The sequence below is a fragment of the Triticum urartu genome, chromosome 7A, assembly GCF_056163025.1.
Source record: "Triticum urartu cultivar PI428250 chromosome 7A, HENAU_Tu73, whole genome shotgun sequence".
NCBI classification, from domain to species: Eukaryota; Viridiplantae; Streptophyta; class Magnoliopsida; order Poales; family Poaceae; genus Triticum; species Triticum urartu.
This window is the reverse complement of record NC_141879.1, coordinates 37,956,958-37,979,963: the sequence shown is the minus strand read 5'-3', so window position 1 is coordinate 37,979,963 and position 23,006 is coordinate 37,956,958. Positions and strand designations below refer to the sequence as shown.

At 44.0% G+C, this 23,006-nt stretch overlaps 1 protein-coding gene and 1 pseudogene across 29 annotated transcripts; both read right to left on the bottom strand.

The window, feature by feature from the left end:
* Positions 1-3,080: 3,080 nt before the first annotated feature.
* LOC125520094 (uncharacterized) lies at positions 3,081-9,606 on the bottom strand. Of its 29 annotated transcripts, none has more exons than XR_015609862.1 (6): positions 9,147-9,606; positions 8,167-8,258; positions 7,663-7,867; positions 6,512-6,939; positions 5,852-5,986; positions 4,502-5,473 (listed from the first exon to the last, which is right to left on the bottom strand). XR_015609862.1 is itself a non-coding variant. In XM_087532513.1 (4 exons), exons 1-4 carry the CDS (start codon positions 9,201-9,203, stop codon positions 5,870-5,872), a joined length of 288 nt encoding a protein of 95 aa, XP_087388639.1. In that variant the 5' UTR covers positions 9,204-9,604; the 3' UTR covers positions 4,502-5,869. The 29 variants fall into 29 exon arrangements, 2 of the variants coding, with proteins under 2 accessions (XP_087388639.1, XP_087388638.1); XR_015609865.1 differs by having other exon boundaries at positions 6,512-6,607; positions 9,147-9,602; XR_015609857.1 differs by lacking the exon at positions 7,663-7,867 and having other exon boundaries at positions 4,502-5,062; positions 5,139-5,222; positions 5,396-5,473; positions 5,852-6,607; positions 9,147-9,601.
* A 3,345-nt stretch (positions 9,607-12,951) lies between these two features.
* On the bottom strand, positions 12,952-17,096 carry LOC147957427 (uncharacterized; annotated as a pseudogene).
* Between the last annotated feature and the right edge of the window lie 5,910 nt (positions 17,097-23,006).

Genomic DNA, 23,006 nt, shown 5'->3' with positions numbered 1-23,006 from the left:
AATGTTCAGTGGGGATTGACTTTATAGTTATATAGGATCATTACAACTATAGTGTACTTCATGATAATCACATGCTAACGATGTACCGTATGCTTCCTTCATTTGTTTTGTGCAGGGAGGGAGCTTATACTTGCTTTAGTCAAACCATTGGAGCTGAAGAATTCAGTTATGGTTCTAGAATAGATCACATTCTCATTTGAAAACACACACACTGTCGAGATGAGGACCCTACGGCACAGCGAGCCGCACTGGACGGTGGCGCAATGCATGAGGTACAGAACTTAAACTCCTTCATCGTCACATCAATCACAACGTTTATGTCACTAAATAGTTAATTTCTTAGGAATAGAGCATGTCTCCCTGGGCTAAACTGTAACAAAGTTCAGAATATTAAAGTTTAGATTATTAACCTTAACTTTCATTTATCAAAGATCTGCACACTTTGTTTTGGATCCACACACCTAGGCTCGTCTAATGTGATCGGATCTGGCCAGATTCTTTTGATGCATCACCTGTTACTCTTTTCGGTGAATTATGTTAGTAGTAATCTTGATTAGCTAGTCGCATGTGTGTTGTTAGCAGGATTAGCGTGGCCGTAGCTTAGGTCAAGCATGTACCTTATGTTTTGTCTCATGTAAAAAGCTTAGGACTGTGTTTACTGAATAATTAAGTTCTTCTGACAGGGAACTATGCATCCTGAATGGCATAGACTTTTGGCTTCATGAAATGACCCATGTCTATGATTCAAGGTATCTTAGATCTTCGATGTCGGATGCAAATAATTGCTCAATTTCACTTCTCTGCAATGTTCATTCTCATATATTTCTATCATTCTTTGCAGGGATAAAGTATAAGAAAAAGAAGAAAAGATTACTAGAAGATTAGTTTTAGAATTTTCTTTTATTTCCTTGTAATTTTTCTTTTATTGGATACTTGTAAAGACATCGTAATATTCTTACTATAATAAAAATTATGATTCTATTTCATTTTTTGTTTTTAAATTATTTTTCCTTATAGGTTGTTTTCTGTAAATTTGGATTTTTTTTGTTTTCCAAATACATTACTAGTGGCGCATTTCAGTCCTTACAAGTGGCGCACCTTCCTTTATTACTAGTGGCACACCTATAAGGCTATAAGTGGCGCACCTAGAGGGAATACCAGTGGAGCACCTAAGAGTTAGTAGTGGCGCACCAGAGGTGCGCCATTACTATCTGTTACTAGTGGCGTGTTAATAGTGGCGCACCCGTAGTGCACCATTACTAACGAAAACAGGTGCGCCACTAATAGGGCTATTTCTGGTAGAACAACGCCACGGAGAGCACCCCATGGTTTCAGGGATCTCACCGGAGTTAGGGGATGGGGTACCTACTTTAGTAACCTGCCACCGCCACCGAAGCACACCCCGACAAGCAATCAGTTGTGGTGTCGCCGGTCTCCGTCATCCCACGGTGGAGGCTGACGTACACTATGGCGGAGCCACGTTTTAGAGTGTGGTCAATTGACCACACAGGTTTTCGGCAAATTCTATGTACACAAGTAGAAATCATGTATTTTTTAAAAAAAAATAGTGAAAACATATGTATTTAACATCACAGAATTGAAATGACATCACAAACTTCTGATCCTGGCACCGCCACTGGACGTACAGCTCGTGCGCTTCATTTTGAAGCCACCTTCCTCCCTGCACCTCGCACTCACTCCTCGACCTGTGTGCGAAGGCTGAGAGCAAGCAGCGGGAGAGGAGGGAGGAGGTCACCACATAGGGTACAAGTTAAATAGACTTCCCTATATACAACCAAACTTTGGGCTATGAATGTTCATAGTTATATGCAAGCAACCAAACAGGGGGACGGGAATCGGTGCTATGATGCAGACAAGCGGTATGCAGGCAACCGTACGATTTGTAGAATGTAATTTTTTTATTCCTCTGCATATGCTCAAACCAGGCTCAACTAAAAAAAGCATGCAAAGAGGAGAAAACATGAAGGCAACAAAACAAAACTTTAATGGATGCAATTGGACGATCGACTTCTGCATCTGTGTTCACAAACAAATAATATGTCCGCTTTAGCAGATGGCCTAACAACACGGGCGACCGGGCGAGGCGAGAGTGCACTGGCACTTGGCCCTGGCAGAGCTGCTCTCCCGGAAGCACACCCAAACTCTACTTCCGGGAGAGCGCGTGGTCGGAGTGAGAGTCAGAACTCGAAGGGGAGTGTGGTGTGAACGAACCTCATATTCTCCACCACCGTGATTACAAACAATTAAAACAATGCCCCCTCAGTTTTTTTCCCTTTTCATGTAAGAATATCCATGTACTACCTCCGTCCTAATTTATTGGTCCCTATTGTATTTTGTGTCAAATTTTGACTATAGATTCAACTAATAAAATGTTCTTGCATGTCACTAAAAATTATATCATTGAAAACTGTGTTCAAATACGAATCAAACGATGTAATTTTTATTGACATGCATTAACATTTTGTTAGTTAAATCGTTGGTCAAAATTTGGCACAAATTACAAAGGGGACCAATAAACCAGGACGGAGGTAGTACTACTCTGTTCCAGAATGCTTAAGTTCAAATTTCAAAAAAAGAAACCTTAGGTTCTTGATTTATCGTAATTTAAACATCTTTTAATATGACCAAGTCTACTGGAAAATATACCAACATTTACAACATCAAATTACATATTGTGATAGCCATGTACTACACCAAACTAGTTTCATTAGATTCATCATAACACATATTTTCATATTATACATTTGATGTTGTAGATATCAACATGCACATACATGGTCAAACTTACAAAAGTTTGACCTAGGAGACCTAGAAGTACTTTAAAAGCGGAGGAATTACATATTACGATGATGTAGAAGTTGTGGTCATTGACGGGTCTAGGATTGGACCAATGTGGGGCACATTGCAATGCACAATTATATGAACATGGAAAAATAGTAACATCAAAATTTATCCAAACTACGCCTCCATCTGTTGCAAAAACCACTATAGAATAAAAGGTTAATAAAGTCTCATGGCGTTAAAATCAAACATATAGGTTTGGAATTTACCCACAAAAATCAGTGCAGAGAGTTCAACTAAGGTCTTATATAATAATAAAAAGTATAATTATTTTTCAGCCGAACATATATGAATTTCATCCAACTCATTTTCTTTATCATTTTTGGTTAATGGAAAGGTCCAAGATGACTAGCAGATTTAAAAATACCTTACAAAATATCTCAAACAATCCAATACTCACTCTATTTTACATGTTCTCAAATCCATGAAAACCTTCAATACGCCATCATCGGTCCTGTTCGAGAAGATATCTCGTTTAGCAAATGTCACAGTGAACCATTCAAAATTTGATACATGTTTTAACTAGATCTATTACAGAAAAAAGAACTCTTTGACTATTTATCAATCACCATACTACACACAGGAAGATTAAGAAGTATGAATCAATTGACGAAATTATCAAAAGAAACATAACCGGTGAGTGCAGATGGCGAGATTAGCTTCGGTTTCAGACAAGGCTAAGCTGCTACATGTACGACACTCGTTGTATGATTTTTGTATGACACCTTTACCAATATTTCCATCACTTATGTTTAGTGTGGTAGGGTCGTTGGATCACCTGTTGGACAATAATTGGATTCAAAGAGTCGGATATAAAGTAGTTTCGTGGGTTGAATGAGTGAATGATGGTTGGGCAGCCAAAATGAGGATAGTGTATGTACATGCTTATGTACTAGTTAAAAACTACAAATTGTTTTTTTTGGGGGGGGGGGGGGGGGGGGGGGGCAATGCCCCCCATACCCTCCACCCTAAATCCCCCCATGCCCCTCAACTTGTAGGCATTGTTCATGTGCCGTGTCTCAGCTCTCATTGCCGAAGTTTGCACCTGTGTCATCATGGAGAACTTGTTTGTCGACGCGCAGAAAGAGTGAGGGAATACAATGTTGTGCTGGAGGTGGACGCGTCCACCCTGACCTTCATTGGCGTTCGTAGTTTGCGCCACAAACGCCACTGACCTGCTAGCTTAGGTGTCGCAGGCATGTATGTGGGAAGCAAAATCTACTTGCGGTCCTTGCTATGCATTCTACTCGGAGGCGGTCCGTGCTCCGCATTCTACTGGGAGACGGTGTCTCCGTGGCTATAAATTAGAGTGTGTAGGAGTTCTTCAGCTAGCCGTAATGATCACTACAACTACGATGGAGAACCTGATCCAAGTAACCATTGTTGGATCTACGATTGGACCAATGGGGGGTATAGCTGCACATTTACATGAACTAGATGACCAGTTGCGCCCATGGCGCAAAAAGCGAGATCAAGCCCATGCACATGTGACTGATTTTGAACCAACTTCATGGATACTTATATCCCATTAATTACAATATAGATGATACCATGATAGACTAAAAGGAAGTAATAAGATCGCTTGATAATAGCATACATTGGTTTACCCGTTGTGCCGATGGTGCAAAGGGCGAGAGGGAACCAAGCAAGAGTGTTTAGATAATATTTAGATACGATGTTCAAACATAGTGTTATATATTCCATTGCATGGTACCAAGATGGCTAAAAACAAAGTCATGAGACCAACTCATGATAGAAAGCAAGCTGGATTACATAGCTCCATCTGCATTGGTATTTCCACACCAATTTAAAAAGATGTTTCATCTACTCTATATTATGAAGTACTGGAGCTGAAAGGATAAGGTGACGCAGAGCACATTATATGGTCGAGAAAAGTAGTGCATGACCTAGGTCTCGAACCTGAGCTATATTATGAGATGATGGCAGTGGTTGCTCATGACGCTATCAAAGGGAGTGCACGATGATATGAGTTCTCCCGCCAATTCCTCAAAGGCAAATGCATATGACACTCCTCCTTTCATATTTGCGATGTCAAAGAACTGAGTCCAGCTTCTTGTGATTGTATGATAAGCCGAGCAATGACGATGGCAGGTCTGTTTCCAGCTTTGATCAGCAAATTAGTATGCTCTTCATGCATGTGCCCCTTGAGATATTCTTGTGTGAAGTGAGTGGAAAAGTACTGCAATAGATATTAAGCATGGTTAAGATGCAGCTATGAAGATTCATAAAAAGGAGAAAGGACAGGAACAGAATACCATTTGTTGACCACTTGTTGCGAACATCTTGTTCATGGTACAGACATAGTAGGAAGAGAAATTTTGTTTCCGTCTAGTATTAAGCTGTTCAGAGTGTCAACATGCTGTTTGTATAGTGTTACCTCATTCCCAAACAAGAAAATAGTAGCTCAGCTCATCTATGTACCCATGAATGCGGACATCTATTTAATTTGAAGGCTAATTTAATTATCATGCCTAAATGTGGTATAAATGGGGCGACACCGTTAGCTTCTTACCACGGATAATGCATTTTCCATCATCCAGAGTGATCCTCCTGCGTGCACATTCAGTTACTGGGCAATATGATGCCAAATCTACACAGAGAAAAAAAATGGCTATTACTTCATACCCCCTACACATCCAGAGGGATCCTCTTGTGTGCATATTCAGTTACTGTGTCACAAAATAACATGATGCCAAATGATAAGCATGTATGAGGAAAATTAAAATGTTCAATAAAGATTTCTCTAAAGGGCATATGATGCAAACTTTGAGAACAACAGGACTTCCAACTCGCTGGAACTGTAGTCGCACACATGAACATACTATGCTTCAAGTACCAGAAAGACAGTAGAACACATGGAAACAAACATGTGGATACCAATCGCTTATTCAGGCACAGAGTAAGAAGCCTATATGCAATAATGAACGGTAGTCTGATTAAAGAAGATCAGGTGTTGGGGAAAATATACCTTGTCGTCGCTGAAATTTCACTTGGAGGCATCTATGGCGACTTGATGTGGCATGCATGAAATCTTCTTTGGTAATAGGCAAGTAAAAGTCACATTTTAGTTTTGAAGCAAGCAGACAAAGTCTGTGAATATATACTATAGTCCATGCAAAGCAGACAAGATCCACGTATTAGCAATTTATTAAAACAGGAAAAAAAAACCAGCATATACATTTCCACGCATTAACATCTAACCAACTAAAAACCAGAGAGAGGAAATCGAAAACTTCTAATTTTAGGCCTGACAACATTGTCACCAAAGACTGGGAAGCATGGATTGCATGCGCCAATTAAAATTTACCAGGCAAAAAATAAGACATCATTTTCCATCAACACTTATATGCCAGTTAAAAAGCATGATCCATTATGGTCTTAGTAGTAAACAACTCGGATAGAAGCATAGGCTAATGTGAGGCAGTTACACATGCCGCAAAAGCATCCTAAAGACGGATGTTTTTCACACAAGCTATATTAGTAGAGAAACTATTGCTCAGCTTTGTAAATCGTAACCAGAAAAAGGAAAGAGAAGCCTATGAAAAATTGCACAGGAGCACATATTAACAGAAGGAATATCCGACTAAAATATAAAATCCTATAACTTAGTCCTAGAATCCTTTCGTACAAGGAGTGAAGAAATGTTTGTAGTCTCAAGAGCCTCGTCGGTACAAAATCTTTCAACTATTTTGTTACCCATGTCAATATCCATCAGTTCCAGCGGCTGCAATCAAGAGTCAAGAATAAACCAGATTGGTAATTAAACAAATGACAAATTTAAGCTCCAGTTAAGTCAAGCATATATAAAAAAAACATGCCCCTGAACTTAATTTTCGTCATTTGGGGGATGTATAGCATGGAACTGCAGATATGCCAATGGGGAGTTCTAATTCAGAGCACCTCTGCATAAAGAGTGTGCAGTAAGAAATGATAGCAGTATTTATACTCAGGGTCGCCGGAGACATGCATCGAAGGAAATATGTGCATTGTACCACCATATTTCTTGGTTGACTCAACCAAGTCACATACTTTCTCCTGCTACCGACGTCTGTGTTACTACAAGGGGAAGAAAAAAGTTCAACTATTACCACTCCACTTTCAGTATATATACGGTGCCAACAACTTGGCATAGAACCTAATGTTTTCTGTGAGTTCATGGATCGGCCATTGGAATATTACAGGGTGGAGGCATAAGGAGAATAATCAAATAGCAAGACTGTACAAGAAAATAAGCTGCAACTTGCAACTCATGAAATTCTGTTTAAATTTATAGGTCATATTAGATGCATAGGAAGTACAGGTAAATACAGAAGTTCAGCTTCAAGCCACTCATCAAATATGGGGGACCTCCCTTGCTATGCCCAGACCAACAAAAATTGAACTGTCGATACAACTGGACTGACAAAATGAACTATTGAAAGGGAAACCTACTATTTTTTTGCAGAACATTTTCAATTTGACAATGCAAAAAGTAGTAAACACCACAAGATGTGATTTTTTTCCCATTCCTCAATCGAGAGTAACGATCAACAACCAGCTCATGTTGCAAATATATTTCAATTGAACAAAGCAGGCTACATCCAGCAATAACTTGACCTAAGTTTCTACTTGTGACCTTTTATAGTGCTTGTTTATGCCATGAACAATAAGGAGTGGAAATTAATATATCCCGAACCAATATTTCGAAATTTGTAGAGGCCAAGTAATTCATTAATCTAATGTTTCCTGGTGAGACACACCATTCATCCATAGCAGGTTAGGCAAGCAAGCTTAACTAACCTACTGCAATGGCCGCTGCTGCACCACGAGCGTCGGGGAAGACGTCCAGGGAAGAAGGCGGCGGCGCGAGAGGCCGTGGGGCCGGAGGGTCGAGGAGCAGGGGAGGCTGGAGATGCTGAACGGCGCGGACTCGAATGGGGCTCGAGGAAGGGAAGGATTGGTCCTTTGTGCGCTAGGTTTTCGGGACGCATTAGTGCCTTTCATGCTGGACAAAATAACTTGCAAATCAAAATCTGTATAACTTTACTCCTGAGCCTGGCCAACATTAATTAGCATGGCCCCTTTTGCTCATATTTGTACATTTAGTCGGCAAACCTTTCCGAAATTGTATCTGAAAGAAACTGCTACTATCTTTTGCTTGTTCTCGCAAAGAATTAAATCCATAGTATGCCAAGAAGCTATGGAAAATTTGCAATTGCTTCAAAGAATATAATACATTGCAGAAATAAAATACTCTATCAGAGAGTTGGCAGGCGAGGTAGTGGGGACAGAGCAAGAACTAACTTTGAGAGGAGATGGGCAGACTCTTGCGTCGTGCCCTGGCTGACCCCTACGCTTACGCCATGCCTCATGTATCCATTCCTCATTCCTCTGTGCTGTGATAGAAATTCAGAATGGCAAATAAAAGTATTCTTAGATTGCAGCCTTCATTTCTTATCCTTTAGTAGGCACATTTGATTCTGAAGGAAGAAGATGGGAAATATGCATATAGCAAGGAATAGTAAAAAGATGTTCTTTCAAACTTGCATGGCTATTTGTTTTTTTCTGTAAACATGCCAATCTACTGCCATCTCGCTGGCCTTAATTTCTTACCTTTTCATAGATGCAAATTTGATTTTGAGCAAGTAGAGAAGCAATATACGATAGCATACATCAAGAAATAGTAGATGAATGTTCTTTCTTTTCAGCCTTAATTCTTTTCAGCATATATACGACCATCGTTTTTTCCTGTAAATACACTGATGTACTACCATCTCACTGCAAATTATGTATTGTGCAAAGGAAAAATCATTTTACTTTTCAGCATATATATACGCTCATACGGTAGTCACACATATAAGCAGCACCACAAAAAAAAAACACAAACACGACACCTGGAAAAACCAGGAATAGAAAGGAATTAACACGATAATAAGCAGTAAACAATATAGGGTAGAAAAGTGCAGCGCTAAGGGAAGAAGGACAAGGACAAACCTAAAAAACTATCAAAGGGATGAAACAGTAATCTGAGAGGGTGAGGCGGCATGGTGCAGATTTGGTTTTCTGAAATAAAGCATTGGCAATTAACAAAAAAAAATCGTCACACAAGGCCAGATATATGAATGACAAACATATTAAAATCTCCTTAAAGCTTGCAAGCCAGTAGTAATATAGGTAGGAACGATGTATTCCCCGTCACATTGAGGGAAGAAAGGGGAAACACATGGTCTGTGAGGAGATTAGGAGAACGAACAACTATAAGGACCAACGGATCTGACACGTACCTCAACCAGCTTGCCGGCGGCGCCGCCTCCATGACGAACCACGACGGCCTCCTCCATCTCCCCAGCAGCTCAAGCCCACCCTGACCAACCCGTTGCTTCTTGTCCTCGGCACCTATCTCCCCTGCTCCTTGCAACAATGGCGACATGGGAGAGAGAGAGGAGGATAGGTGGCAAGATCTGCGCCCGATCCAGAATCACGGCACGCGGCGCGTGATGCCGGCGACCTGCACCGGATCCGGCTGGGCCGAGAAGTGCCGCAGCCGCTGCTGTACCTCAAGCGCCGGGGAGAGAAGGCCGCGTCGGCCGCTGCGTGGAGCCGGCGGCGTGACGGTAGGGAAGGAGGGGATCAGGGGAGGGGAGAGCACGTGAGAGAAGGCAAGGGAGAGGAGATATTTTCACGGGTGGCCGATGGGTGCAAACGATGACTGTAAAAAAACACCCTGCCAACCCACGATCGATTCGCCCTGCTTTTCACCCGGACAGAAGCACGCACACACCGGCCGCTGCGAGGCTGGCCGCGCGCAAGGCTGGCCCATGTGTCAGTCGCTCTAGCCCGGTTACTTAGAGTACAGAAGAACGAGCGACCGGATGTTTACCACCACGATGAAAGGTACGACGTCGCTGGCCAGCGAGGCAAATCGAGTGTTTAGGATGAATTTGAAACGGGGATGGCGCTACAATGGCGGGTTGGGTAGCTGGATTTATATGTTCAATTTAAAAAATGAAGTAACATAAAAAATTGTCCAAACTATATAGCAAGGATGAGGAAGGCGAAACTCAGAAACAGAGTCGCCACGCGTGTGGACACGAGCTGGCTGCCGAGTGCCCACCATATGGCCTGTCTCCGCCCTGCACTGGCACTTGGCAGGTACCACCTCCTCAAGTGCACTGGCACTTGGCAGAGCTGCTCTCCCGGAAGCACAACCAAACTCGGGAGAGCACGTGGTCGGAGTGAGAATGAGAGCTCGGAGGAGAGTGTGGTGTGAACGAACGTCATGTTCTCCACCATGTGATTACAAACAATTAAAACCTTGCCGATTTAGTTTCTTTTTTCATGTAAAAATAGCCATGTACTACTCTATTCCAACATACTTATGTTCAAATTTCAAAAAAAAAACCTTAAGTTCTTGATTTATCTTAATTTAAACATCTTTAAATTTGACCAAGTCTATTCGGTAGAAATTATACCAACATTTATAACATCAAATGAGTTTTATTAGATTCATCATAAAACATATCTTCATACTGTATATTTGAGAGAGTGGAAGTGGTTTTTGAAATGAGTACTCCTCAATTAGTGATTTCGCACGTGAGCGAGCAACATCTCCTTGACGGGCCGGCCCACACCACGGAGCGCGTGAGCGCCGGTTCGCTCCGAGGCGCATGCCATTGTTGTTCAACTCGGATCAGGCCTCTTAAAAAAAACCTAAAAAGAACCCCTCATAAAAAAATCAAAAAAAAACTAGGATCAGGCCAAACCCAAGGAGATATCATCAGGTCACGCGATCCGTTCCCCTCTCGAAGAAAAAGGTCACACGATCCACTGTCCGAGTCGGACGACGTGCCCGGGTGTGCCCTAACTAGATTCCTCACGGTCCTCGCCCGTGTTAAAAGCAGAGCACCGCCTGGACGCTCCATACAGCTCTCGTCAAATCGCTTGATCGAAACCCAGCAGGCAGCAATGGATGTCGACGAGCTGATGGCATCCTTCGCTGCGGTCACGATGCACGGCTCCAACCGGCCACAGGCCTCCGGCCAGGCGGCGACGGTGGACGAGCTGACGGCGTACTTCAGGGCGATAACGATGTACGACGCGGGCGCCACCGCTACCATCCGGCCACAGGTATCCGTCCCGGTGGCGCCGGTGGACCAGGACGAGCCTGCGATGGGCGAGGAGGCGTGCACGCTGCGGGTGCGGCTCCCGGACGGGCGATTCATCTGCAAGACCTTCGGCGCCGGGCGTCCGGCGACGACGCTGTTCCGGTACTGCCACTCGGCGCTTGCCGCCTGCTCCGGCGGGGCAGCCGCGACGCCGCCGTTCCGGCTCTTGAGGCTCGCCGGTGGACAAACCGATGAGATACGCCCGGACGAGTCGCCGCTGCGGGACCTCGGGCTGCACCATTGCACCATCCACCTGGTCTTCTGGGTTTAGCCGGCCGGCTATAGCCCTAGCCGTCGCGCATCGAGTCGGACTGTCGGAGTTAGTATTAATGTTACTGAAACAGTAACAGGTGATCAACGAGGTGCAGGACAAGTATAATGTTACAATAAGTTTGAAACACGACCGAACAGGTGCTCAGCAGAAGGTCATGCGAGAAGACGATCGATGGACACCGAGCCATGGACAGGCCAGGAAGCAGATATGTCTGAGTCTGTAGAGCCATGATTGCTTTCCAGCCATGGTCGAGCCATGCTCAGAGGAGATGAAGGACGACGAAGCTAGTGTACACAAGGGGGGAGCCGCTTTCTGTAGTCTTGTGTTCGGCCATGGGAGCCCAAACCGGCTGCAAATCCGCAATGTTTCCGTTGTTTTGCATGCTTTGCACTGTTTTATTTGTTGTTGTTAATGGAGCTTTGCACTATTCTAATAGGGTGTGGTTAGATCTCTGTTGACTGAGACTTCATTAAGTAGAAAATATTACAGGGATCTTCACATAAGATCTAACGAATATAACATCGACGGAGTACATATTAGCAAGATAAACAGAGGGCAACATGTCTAATTGTTATAAGAGCATCTCCAACAGCGGCGACAAAAACCACGCACGAGGCAAACTGCGATTTTAGTGTGCGGGGACGTTTTCGCGCGCTTCAACGGAGGCGGGAAACTCGGGCGCGCGGGAAACAATTGCGCGCACACAGGGAAAAGCGGGAGGTCACGCGCTAGATTTGGCGCCCTGCTTTCGGCGCACATATAAATTGTTGCGTCCACCACGCGGCCTCCCATCGCTATCCACATCGCCACGCGCCCTCTCCCTGCTTCCTCTGCCGCTTCCTCGCCCCGCCACCGATGCACCACCACCGCGTCACCATGCCGCCAGGGATTTTTGGGCTACCACGGCGTCCGTGAGCACCCCTCCAGCGCCTTCTACACTGAGATTTGGTCCACCGACGTCTGCCTCGGCCTCGGCACGTTCGAGACCGCGCACAAGGCCGCCCGCGCGTACGACGCGGCGGCGTGGCGCTTCGGAAGGCCTCGCCCATAGATGAACTTCCAGGACGTCTGGCGCAAGCCGTCACTCCTCCACCGCAGCTAATAACTAACACCGACTGTTAGGAACACCGTCGACGACAGCACCGGCTCCTCATCGCCGAGGCGGACGAGCGAGCCATGGCGGAGTTGCGCCAGCACCACCCGGAGGACGTCACCAACGAAAACACCTTCTGGGCGGAGAGGAGGGCAAGGCGGCGCGCGGAATGGGCGAACGGGCGTCGTCGGAAGGCACTGGCGATGTCGCAGTGCGATCTAGGAGCGGCATCATTCCTCTCTAGCGACGATGAGTGGTGGAAAGAGGCGTGGCTTGATACGTCGGATGACACAAGCGAGGAGGAGGACAACAAGTCGGAGTAGTTTCTAGTTGCACGCTAGATGAACTATCTTTTTTTTGGAAATGGAGGTATACCCCCGGCCTCTGCATCATAAGGATGCATGCAGCCATCTTATTAAAAGTTCGCAAAGTAACACAAAGTCGTCAAAGTATTATAGCTCGTAAGTGGAGCGAAAAGAAAACTGAAACAAAGTTCATGCCGACAAACATAACCGGAATGGCAAAAGGAAGGATAAGCTCCCTAGACTCCTATCCTGTTATGCGACCGCCATCCGAACCGGTTGAATAAAGCCTGTGCTACCATCTCCCAGTAGATGCACCCAGTAACCAACGGCTCCCTGGATTCTATAGGAGTGAGTAAGGACCATGTACGGATCCAAGCAGTAGCTCTGAAGATGACTTGCAAGAAAGATAAATTGTTTTGCCTGTTAAATATCAAATCGTTCATGCAATTTCATATAGCCCACAAAAGCGCACATATTCCGATCCGAATACGGGCCGCCGTAGTATGTTCAACCCCAGTTAACCACGTTCCAAACAATGTTGTAATGTCAACAGGAGGAGTGATGTTAAAGGCTATATGAATCGATCTCCACAATAATTTGGCGAGTGGGCACTCAAGAAATAAATGTTGTATTGTTTCATCATGATCACAAAAACAATATCGTGGACTACCTACCCATCTCCTCTTAATTAAGTTGTCCTTTGTAAGAATTACTTGTTTGTGGACAAACCACATAAAGATTTTAATTCGCAAAGGAACCTTAATCTTCCAAATATGCAACGATCTCGAGATTGGGCCAGAATTAACCAGATCCATATAAAAAGATTTTACCGTAAAAACTCCATTCCTAGCTAGTTTCCATTGCGTCGAATCTGGTTGGTCGGAGAGTTGAACATCTATCAATCTCCGAACCAAGTGCATCCATGCGCTCCAACGCTCACCAACCAACGCTCGTCTGAATTGGATATTCAAAGGACTCGTATGTAGAACGGTGCCAACGTAATCCTCATTACGTTGCACAATGTTATACAGGGTGGGATACTGGATGGCCAAGGGCGTGTCTCCTAACCATGTATCCTCCCAAAACCTTGTTGACATCCCATTGCCAACTAGGAATTTGACCCTACGAAAGAACAAGTCCTTCACTCTCATGAGCCCTTTCCAGAATGGCGAGTCGGTTGGTCTCATGGTAACCTGAGCTAGTGTTTTCGACTGTAGGTACTTATTACGCAAAATCTGTGCCCACATGCCCTCCGGCTCAGTCTCTAACCGGTAGAGCCATTTGCTCATAAGGCATTTGTTCTTGATCTCTAAGTTCTCAATACCGAGCCCGCCTTGGTCTTTTGGTCGACAAAGAATGTCCCATCGCGCGAGACGGTATTTCCTCTTGGCCTCATCTGACTGCCAGAAGAATCGAGATCTGAAGAAATCAAGTCGTTTCCGTACCCCTTTTGGAATTTCGAAGAACGATAGTAGGAACATCGGCATACTAGTCAGTACTGAGTTAATCATCACTAGCCGACCTCCATAAGACATGAGCTTACCCTTCCAGCAGCTCAGCTTTTTCTCTATTCGATCTTCGGTACATTTCCATTCTTTATTAGATAACTTACGGTGATGGATCGGTATACCCAAATAGCTAAAAGGTAAAGAACCCAATTCACATCCAAACAATTGTCTATATGTATCTTGTTCGTCTCTGGCCTTCCCAAAGCAGAACAGTTCACTTTTGTGGAAGTTTATCTTTAAGCCAGACAACTGTTTGAATAGGCATAAAATAAGTTTCATATTACATGCCTTAGCAATGTCGTGATCCATAAATAAGATAGTGTCGTCAGCATACTGTAGAATGGATACTCCTCCATCAACCAGATGAGGAACTAACCCCTCCACTTGCCCATGATGTTTGGCCCTGCCAATGAGATTGGCTAACATATCGGCCACTATATTAAACAGGAGAGGAGACATAGAATCTCCTTGTCTCAAACCCTTGTGTGTCTGAAAATAATGACCGATATCATCGTTAACCTTGATTCCGACACTACCCTTCTAGACTTGAGAACCCACTTGGTTCCGCCAGACCTCGCTAAATCCTTTCATGCGCATTGCCTGTTGTAGGAAGGACCACTTTACTTTATCATACGCCTTCTGAAAATCCACTTTGAAGATAACCCCATCAAGTTTCTTCGAATGGATTTCATGTAACATTTCATGCAAAACGACCACCCCTTCCAGTATATGTCGCCCTGGCATGGACGTTGTTTGGCTCGGTTGTACGACTGAATGCGCGATCTATGTCAATCTATTGGTCCCTACCTTTGCGAAGATTTTGAAACTCACGTTAAGAAGGCAAATTGGCCTGAACTGTTCAATCCGAACTGCCTCTTCTTTCTTTGGCAATAACGTAATCATACCAAAGTTAAGATGAAACAACTCTAAATGACCGTTAAAGAAATCATGAAACATAGGCATAAGATCATCTTTAATAATGTGCCAACATTTCTTATAGAATTCAGCTGGAAACCCATCTGGTCCCGGTGCTTTATTCGATTTCATTTGTGATATTGCATCCAAAATCTCCTTCTCAGTAAACGGTGCAGCTAAAATATCGTTCTCTTCTACCTGGAGCTGAGGGATATCTCCAATCACATTTTCGTTTAGGGTCACCGTACTAGCTTTCGGATGACCAAATAGTTGTTTATAATAGTTAGAGATATAAGCTTTCAGATTCTCATGCCCCAAAATTGTCCCCTCGTCTTGTTCAAGCTGAATGATTTTCTTTTTCCTATATTTGCCATTCGCAATCATATGAAAAAATTGTGTATTGGCATCCCCTTGGACAACTTTAAGCACTTTGGCATGCAGTGCCCATTTGAGCTCCTCCTCTCTAAGAAGAGCTCGTAAGCCTTGCTCAGCTTCAGACTTGGATCTTTGCTCATTTACCATAAGCAGATTAGTTTCAGCTTTTAAATCTAAAGCTTCGATCAAACGAGTAAGTCGCTCTTTTTCTTGTTTGTAAATCCCACTCTCATTTCTGGCCCAACCTCGTAAGAACTGTCTCAAATGTCGGATCTTATTTTGCCACCTCTCAAGACTAGTGCTTCCACTAACAGGAATGGCCCATTCGCGTGCAATAATCTCCAAAAAGTTTTCTTTCTCGAACCAACCAAGTTCGAAAGAGAAAGCATTCTTGTTTGCAATATGTGTAGCCTCTCCTGAATCTACAAGCAATGGTGTATGGTCCGAGATCTCTCTTTGCATCGCATGGACCGACAACAAAGTATATTTTTGTTCCCATTCCACACTAGCAAGTACCCTATCCAACTTCTCATAAGTTGGAGTGGGCAACGAGTTGGCCCAAGTAAATTGTCTACCGGTGAGTTCAATTTCTCTCAAATTAAGACTCTCAATAATCATATTAAACATCATAGCCCATCGACCATCAAAATTGTCATTGTTCTTTTCATCTCTCCTCCGAATTATATTGAAATCACCACCGACTAGGATTGGTAGATTCTCATCTCCACAAATCCGCACCAAGTCAGCCAAGAAATCTGGTTTAAGTTCAGGTTGTGCTGCTCCATACACAGCCACAAGAGACCATCCAATTTTGATCTCACCCGAAACTTAACCGTAAAATCTCCCCGAACCACGTTAAGGACCTCAAGTGTTTCCATCGAACCCCTAGTAAGATCCCACCAGATCTTCCTCTAGGAGGTAAGACGTGCCAATCGAAATCAACTCCTCCGGATAAAGTTCCAAGAAATTGTGAAGTAAAATTATCTCGTCGTGTTTCCAAAAGTGCAATAAAATCTAATTGTTGCCCTACCGTTGTTTCCGCCAAGAACCTTTGTTTAGCCAAGTCAGCTAGACCTCTGCTATTCTAAAAGATTCCTTTCATAAGTCATCATGGAATTTTTTCTTCAGCTTAACCCTAGTGCTTCTACGAACTGCGGAAGTAGGATATATTTTTCGTTTCCAGGATTGCTTAGGCTTCTCCCCAGCACCCTCCGGAACCGTATGCTCAATAGGACACGAGACAGTGACCTCTGTCACTAGAGTCTCTACAGTGTCCATAATGTCGGATCCCTCCTCATCCTCGGCATCATCACTAGGTAAAAGATTATTGCAAATGTTCTCAAGGGCTACAATTCCTAAGTTGTTCATGTCATCCTCATTCATAGGTTTAAGTGATGCAAGGTTTCTAATTATTTCCGAGGCCCGTTCTGCTTCTAAATCCAAAAGATCGTTAACAGATTTCGCTACCTCCTTATCATTTGAACCCAAAGCTATTCCTAAGTTATTTGCCTTATCAATAATTTCATGCTCAGAGAAATGCATAATTGAACAACTTGTATCAAAATACATACATGTAGTTGCCTCGACATCTCGAAGCATGGCCGGTGGCCGCCCTCTTGGCGCACGCTAACTGCAGGTCATCGGCATCAGGTTGTTCCTGGATCCGGTTGCTGACACGCCTGCCAGACGCTACCGGATCCGGGATCCCGCCAAAGGAAATGAGCTCCTCTATAGTCCTCTCCCTAGGTGAGTGCTCCCCATAGAGACGCCCATCCCTAGTTGCCGGTGAAGAAGGGATAGGCGCGGCTTCGTGAGCCACTCCTGCCAAAATGGTGGGAGAAACTGACCATGGAGCAACCTGCTCCATAGCCCCTCTCCTTCCCAAACCGATGAAGGAGCGCGGAGACGATGTCGGCGAGGGAACAGTGCTGGCCTCCTGCCTGTGCACCGAACCAGGCTGTCCAGAACTGCCCTGCGGTGAGAAAGTAGGGCGGACCTCTAGCCCGCGCCCCTCCCCCAGCTGACCTAATACAGTTGTAATCAGGCTGGGAATGGTAACCTCCTGCCCACCACCCGCCCCACTCGCCAACGGGAGACCGCAACCCTGCAAATCCTGAATCTCGGGATCAACCCTGTGGGACTCAAGCACAGTAGGCGAACTAGCAGTATGAGGCAACACCGGTGGTAACTCGCGCTCCTCTGGATCATCCGCCTCAACTCGGTTACTCCATAACCGACTAGGTGCAGACCGAGCCCCAAAAGAACCAAACCGGAGCGTGTTAACCGGTGTCGTGGATGAACTATCTATGTATCGCTTTTTTTAATCTATGGTATCGCTTTTTTTTAATCTATGTATCACTTTTTTTATATATGTCTTTATTTATTTTGTGTGCATAGTGTAGTTTTTTTTGCAGCGCCCGCAAGAGCGGTTCACGCGCTATAAGTTGCAGCGGCCGCTGGAACAAGCGCTCCTCGTCACGCAAAAACTCTCTGAACAGCGCTCTGCAAACGTTTTTTAATGCGCCACACGTTACATGGCTGTTGGAGATGGTCTAAGAACAACTAGTAATTTCGGGAAAGATTAGCATTGGCGTGATGCATAGCAGAATATTCTCAGGTGTTATTTCACGACCTTTTACACTAGGTAAATTTAATTTATGTCCTCTCTGATCCATATTACTTATTGGTTAAATATAAATGTTTCCAGGAAGTATATTTGTTATAGTCTGAAAAAACAAAATGCGGCGCGTGTTCTCTTGAGAGAGAGAGAGAGATAGTATCTTTTAAGTTACCAAGCCCTCACGAACAGGGGCGGAGCCAGGGGACGAGCAGGGGCCTGGCCCCCCTCCCCCCTTCCCCCCCCCCCAACGATCGATAATTTTAATAGCAGCGACGAGTAATTACCAACGAAATTAAATTAATATATGTATTCGGCCTCGTCTATATTTGAATCCTGGCTCCGCCACTGCCCATGAAATGAAGCGCTCTTCTTCATCGGGGCTACATTGAACAGATGAGACCCATGTCAGCCTTTTTACATCTGGGTCAACGCATGAATGCCATTTTCTCATCGGGTCTGGTCTCCAATAGTCGGTTTCATCTTGCCTTATCTATCCCTGAAGTCTTCTGGAGCTGCCAAGGGCATCTCCAACAGTTTGTATGTTAACTTGTTGGTAAAATATGCCATGTCATCAACCAACACCTTAACATACAACAACTCTAATGGGTTGTATGTAGTTTGCCCAATACGATGTGAGATAATAAATAATGTGCTCTCTCATTTTACATTGGAGCTTGTGCAAAGGGTGTTGGTTCATGTACATACAACTTTTCTCTCTTCCCTCATTTATTGTATAACACATCATCAAAAATCATATATGACAAAATCTACCAACAACTATCTTACAACCATTAAAGATGCCCTAAGCCATCTCCAAGAAAAAAAGCACCCGACCGCTCCCCACCGGCCTTCTCTTGTCGCCCCGCAGGCGGCGACCTGGGCGAGAAAAACCTACCCACGGCCCACCCCCACATCCCCCGCATCCCTTCCGGCCGGCAGCCGCTCGCGCCCAGCCCCAGCAGCAGCCTCCCGGTGCGTCTCCTACATCATCTGTCGCCCCGTCCAGGTCCCATCGCTCACAGAGGAGAGGCCACGGCGGAGAAGCTACGGCGGCAGAGATCTCGCTCGACTAAGGAGAAGCTGTGCCGGGAACCTTTATTGATTCAATGATGCGACAACATCGAGGAGAGGCATACGAAGCTCGGATGGTCTGGGACGCCTGGTGCTGGCAACACTCCATCCCCGCCAGTTACATTGGGAGGTGAATAGTGCGGCACCCTGGACGGATGAGTCGCCGTCTCAGTGGTCAGCATCCTCCTCCGCCGATTTAATTATTTCAAATCATGTTTCTAAGGTTGTCTGTATGGAGTGCTAGAGCAATGCATCTGATGCTAGATCCTAATGGGTTCATGTTGCAAACTGATACATGCAGAAACTGTTAATGGATTCCAAAGAAGTAAGTTCCTGCCAATGATCCGACTTAATTATGGTAATTTTGTACCTTTACACATTATATGCCTTCAAGTTGGTTGTATTGAAGAATGGATTTGCACAATGCAGTCATACTTAGAAACAATTGGATAACCAATTAAATCATGGAAAGCATCGAGAGCCATCTACATGGCAAATCTTGCACACACAAAATGATATCCCATTGTGATTCTTTTTAGTTTTACACTGAGGAAAGACACCATGAACAGCTCATTCTAGCCCTAAAGAAAATAACATGCCAAAAAATTTAACACAGGAACCACTTGTTGATCTCAATACATAACTAGCGGGTGAAAAATAATTTCCATGCAAGTGCCATTCCATTTAGTTTTCATAGCAACGACAGTAGGCTTCATCCCATATTCTGATAAAAGATGGTTTTCTAGCATGTTCCTTGCAGGAGGATGTAAATGTGTTTTGCTTCCCAGATGTGTTGCCATGGTTCCTTCTTAATACCGCCATATTGCTCTATCTTGAACTACCAACACATCAACAAGGCTGCTTTCAAAAATACATTGATATCCCAACACAAGGTCAACTTGTTGGACAATATTACGCCCAGTGCTCTTAATGTTGCAGACGGTCAATTTAGCTGTGCCATTCTTTTCTTCTTTTCCACTTTTAATCACTATGTTTAACAAGTAGTTTGAACTATATTGCAACCACAACATGTGATGCAATTTGAATATGAGGCGATTTCCTGCAGGAACTATGTTTATTCTGTCTATTCTCAACCACAACATCGACTGGAAACATCCAAAATAGTTGATGACTGGAAGTTCACTTTGGGTATCAATCAGTCCACAAACATGGTAGCCATGTGGTCGATAACTGGTTGAAGCAAGCATTGTCACACATCTGAGACAAAATAATCGACGAAGTTATATATGAATGATCCCAAGTTACCGCATAAGATGGTGGATCAGTATGGCCGTTTTGTTATTCAAACAGCCATGGGCATGGTGGCGAGTACAATAATGCATTAGAACTGGCAGCCGGCTCCATCATGATGCAGCTTGACCGCGCCATCGTGGCGATTGACGGCTCAGCTCCACCCCAAAGTGGTGAACTCCTCTGCCGGGAATTTGCTGCACTTGGGCTGTGAGTTGCCTCTCCTCCCACCACTTGTGTACATGAGCAAACAGGTAATATGCTTCCCTGAAACATCATATCATAGCAGTTAAGCATGCACATGTTTAACCATCAATATTTCCCAATCAATAATATTGCAAAACAACAAAAGAGAGAAGGATGGACAGTGTCTCCAGTAGTGACTATCTATCATCGTAAATATATAAACTAATTTAAGGATTGTAAGTTTGTAAAATAGTTATTTTACTACATTTAATAACGATTTTCTAACAACCAGATTGTTTATTTTCTCACAAAATAGTACAACAATTGAAAATTGATTTATAGATGTGTAACCACGTGGCACACATACGGCAAGCAATCCAAACTTGATGAAAAGACAATAGATTAATAGTTGTGTATTTCTAACTTCAATTAACTAATTTGAATATGATGTTTATTATTGCTTGGTTCATATGTCATAATGCTTTAGCCCAGGGAAATTTCGAATAAAATGGTTATTTAGGGTATCATTGCACACATGGTTTTAATGTCAACGTCTACTTTGTGCTGGTTAACTCCTAGATTCTGCTCAAGTCTTTCTGCATACTGAGAAAGGTATCCCAGATTAACTACTCCCTCAATGTTTCTATATGTAAGTTTTACAATGCATCTTCACTCCCAGGTATTTACATTCAACATATATAGTTGAGGCATAATAAAAATGCCATGCTTGTAGTGTATCAGTATGACATTATTTGGGCTGCTAAATAATCTTATTTTTACCCGCCATCATGCCTAAACTGTTAGCCTCCTTGTTTATGTACTAATCTCTAGAGCTACTAGCCTCCTTTTTGATTTTAACAAAATGCATCTTGTTGCACACAGTAATTTTAATCTGAATGGCTTAGCCAACCTTGTGAAAATGAAGAGTTTCACTTTATTTCGATAGATGCGTTACTAAAGATTATAATAAAAAAATGACTTCCATTAGCGATCCATCTTGGAGGTTTGTAGAGGAGTAGGAGTAGGAAGTCGCTTCTGAGTTTGACATGGATCCTTAAATATAATTTTGTCCAAAATGAAACTAAATATTTTTTGATGTCATTGCTTTGTGTTGCTTTTTGCTATGTTATAGGGCCAAAAAGTTCCAGATACGACAGTTTGTATTTTGTGGTCTCAACCAAATGCATCCTGCTTCACATAGATATTGTAATCTGACTTGGTTTAGCCTACCTTCTTGTTAAAAGAAAGATTTCACTCACACTGTGTTTGGATGTTTGTATTGGAAGCCTTGGCATTGCATTGGGTTGAATATCAATATCACACTATATTGGTATTGAGATTGAATGCCAATATTTTTGTTTGGATGCTTAGATATTCGGAACACGGATTTGATATTGAGGTTGAATACCAAATGTTGTTTGGGTGGTCAATGTGAGGCATTGAGTTGTATGAGACCTTGCCAGGAGATCGAGCAAAGAGGAGGCTTGACGCTAGACATGGGAAAGGGGAGAGGGTTGGAGGTCTACGAAGAGAGGAAGGATGCGGTCAACAAAACACCTGCGCCGGCGGCAGAGCTCGGGGTGGAGGCACGCCGGTCGCCGGAGATCGTGGTGGAGGCGGGGCAGGAGGGTGGCGCCGGCCGCTGGAGAGCTCTGGCGGGGCGGGAAGGTGGCGTCGGCCGCTGGATCTTGGGGTGGAGACGAGGCGGGAGGGTGACGCCGGCCACCGGATTTTGGGGTGCAGGTACGCCGGCCGCCGGAGCTAGGGGTGGAGACGGGCGGGATGGGCGCCGCCGCCGTTCCTTGTGCGGGCAGGACTGGAGGGACGATGCTGGATTGGTTTCGTTCGCGAACAGATAGGCACGCTATCCCAATGCCTAGCGATGTCGAACACACAGGCTTTGAATTGGACCAACAGTTTTTTGCGTTATGGACGGATTACTCAATATCGGGCCCGAATGCCGCAACTGAATGCCAAGACCAACCAAACGGTGGCATTCGGGATATTAGGCCCAGACAAATGCCAATACCCAATACTAGGCGTGAATGCGAACATCCAAACGAAGCGTCATTTATTTCGATGCACATTTGTACTAAAGATAAAATAAAAAGTAGTAACTTTTATTAACAATCCATGTTATGCTTCGATTTATAAGTCAACTGGGGATTGTAGTTTCATTCTTCTATGCGCCCTCAGAGAGACTAAATATGAGATGAAGTCTGATCAAATTTTTTTTACATCAAAGAATGCATAGATCAACTTTCGCATGTTCAACATCACATCGTTTGACATGCAATCTGATAACCCTTTCCCTTCAATTTTTACCCTTTTTCCATTAGTCCAAGTTATTACACATGTTGACTATGTTGTCTTGCCAATAT

Excerpts from the sequence above, each read along its gene's own strand:
- LOC125520094 (XM_087532512.1), bottom strand. The coding sequence starts at position 9,203 with ATGGAGGAGGCCGTCGTGGTTCGTCATGGAGGCGGCGCCGCCGGCAAG. Across the intron at positions 8,259-9,146 it reads CCGCCGGCAAGCTGGTTGAG|CACAGAGGAATGAGGAATGG; the intron begins GTACGTGTCAGA and ends TTTCTATCACAG. Across the intron at positions 7,868-8,166 it reads TCTGCCCATCTCCTCTCAAA|CATGAAAGGCACTAATGCGT; the intron begins GTTAGTTCTTGC and ends TATTTTGTCCAG.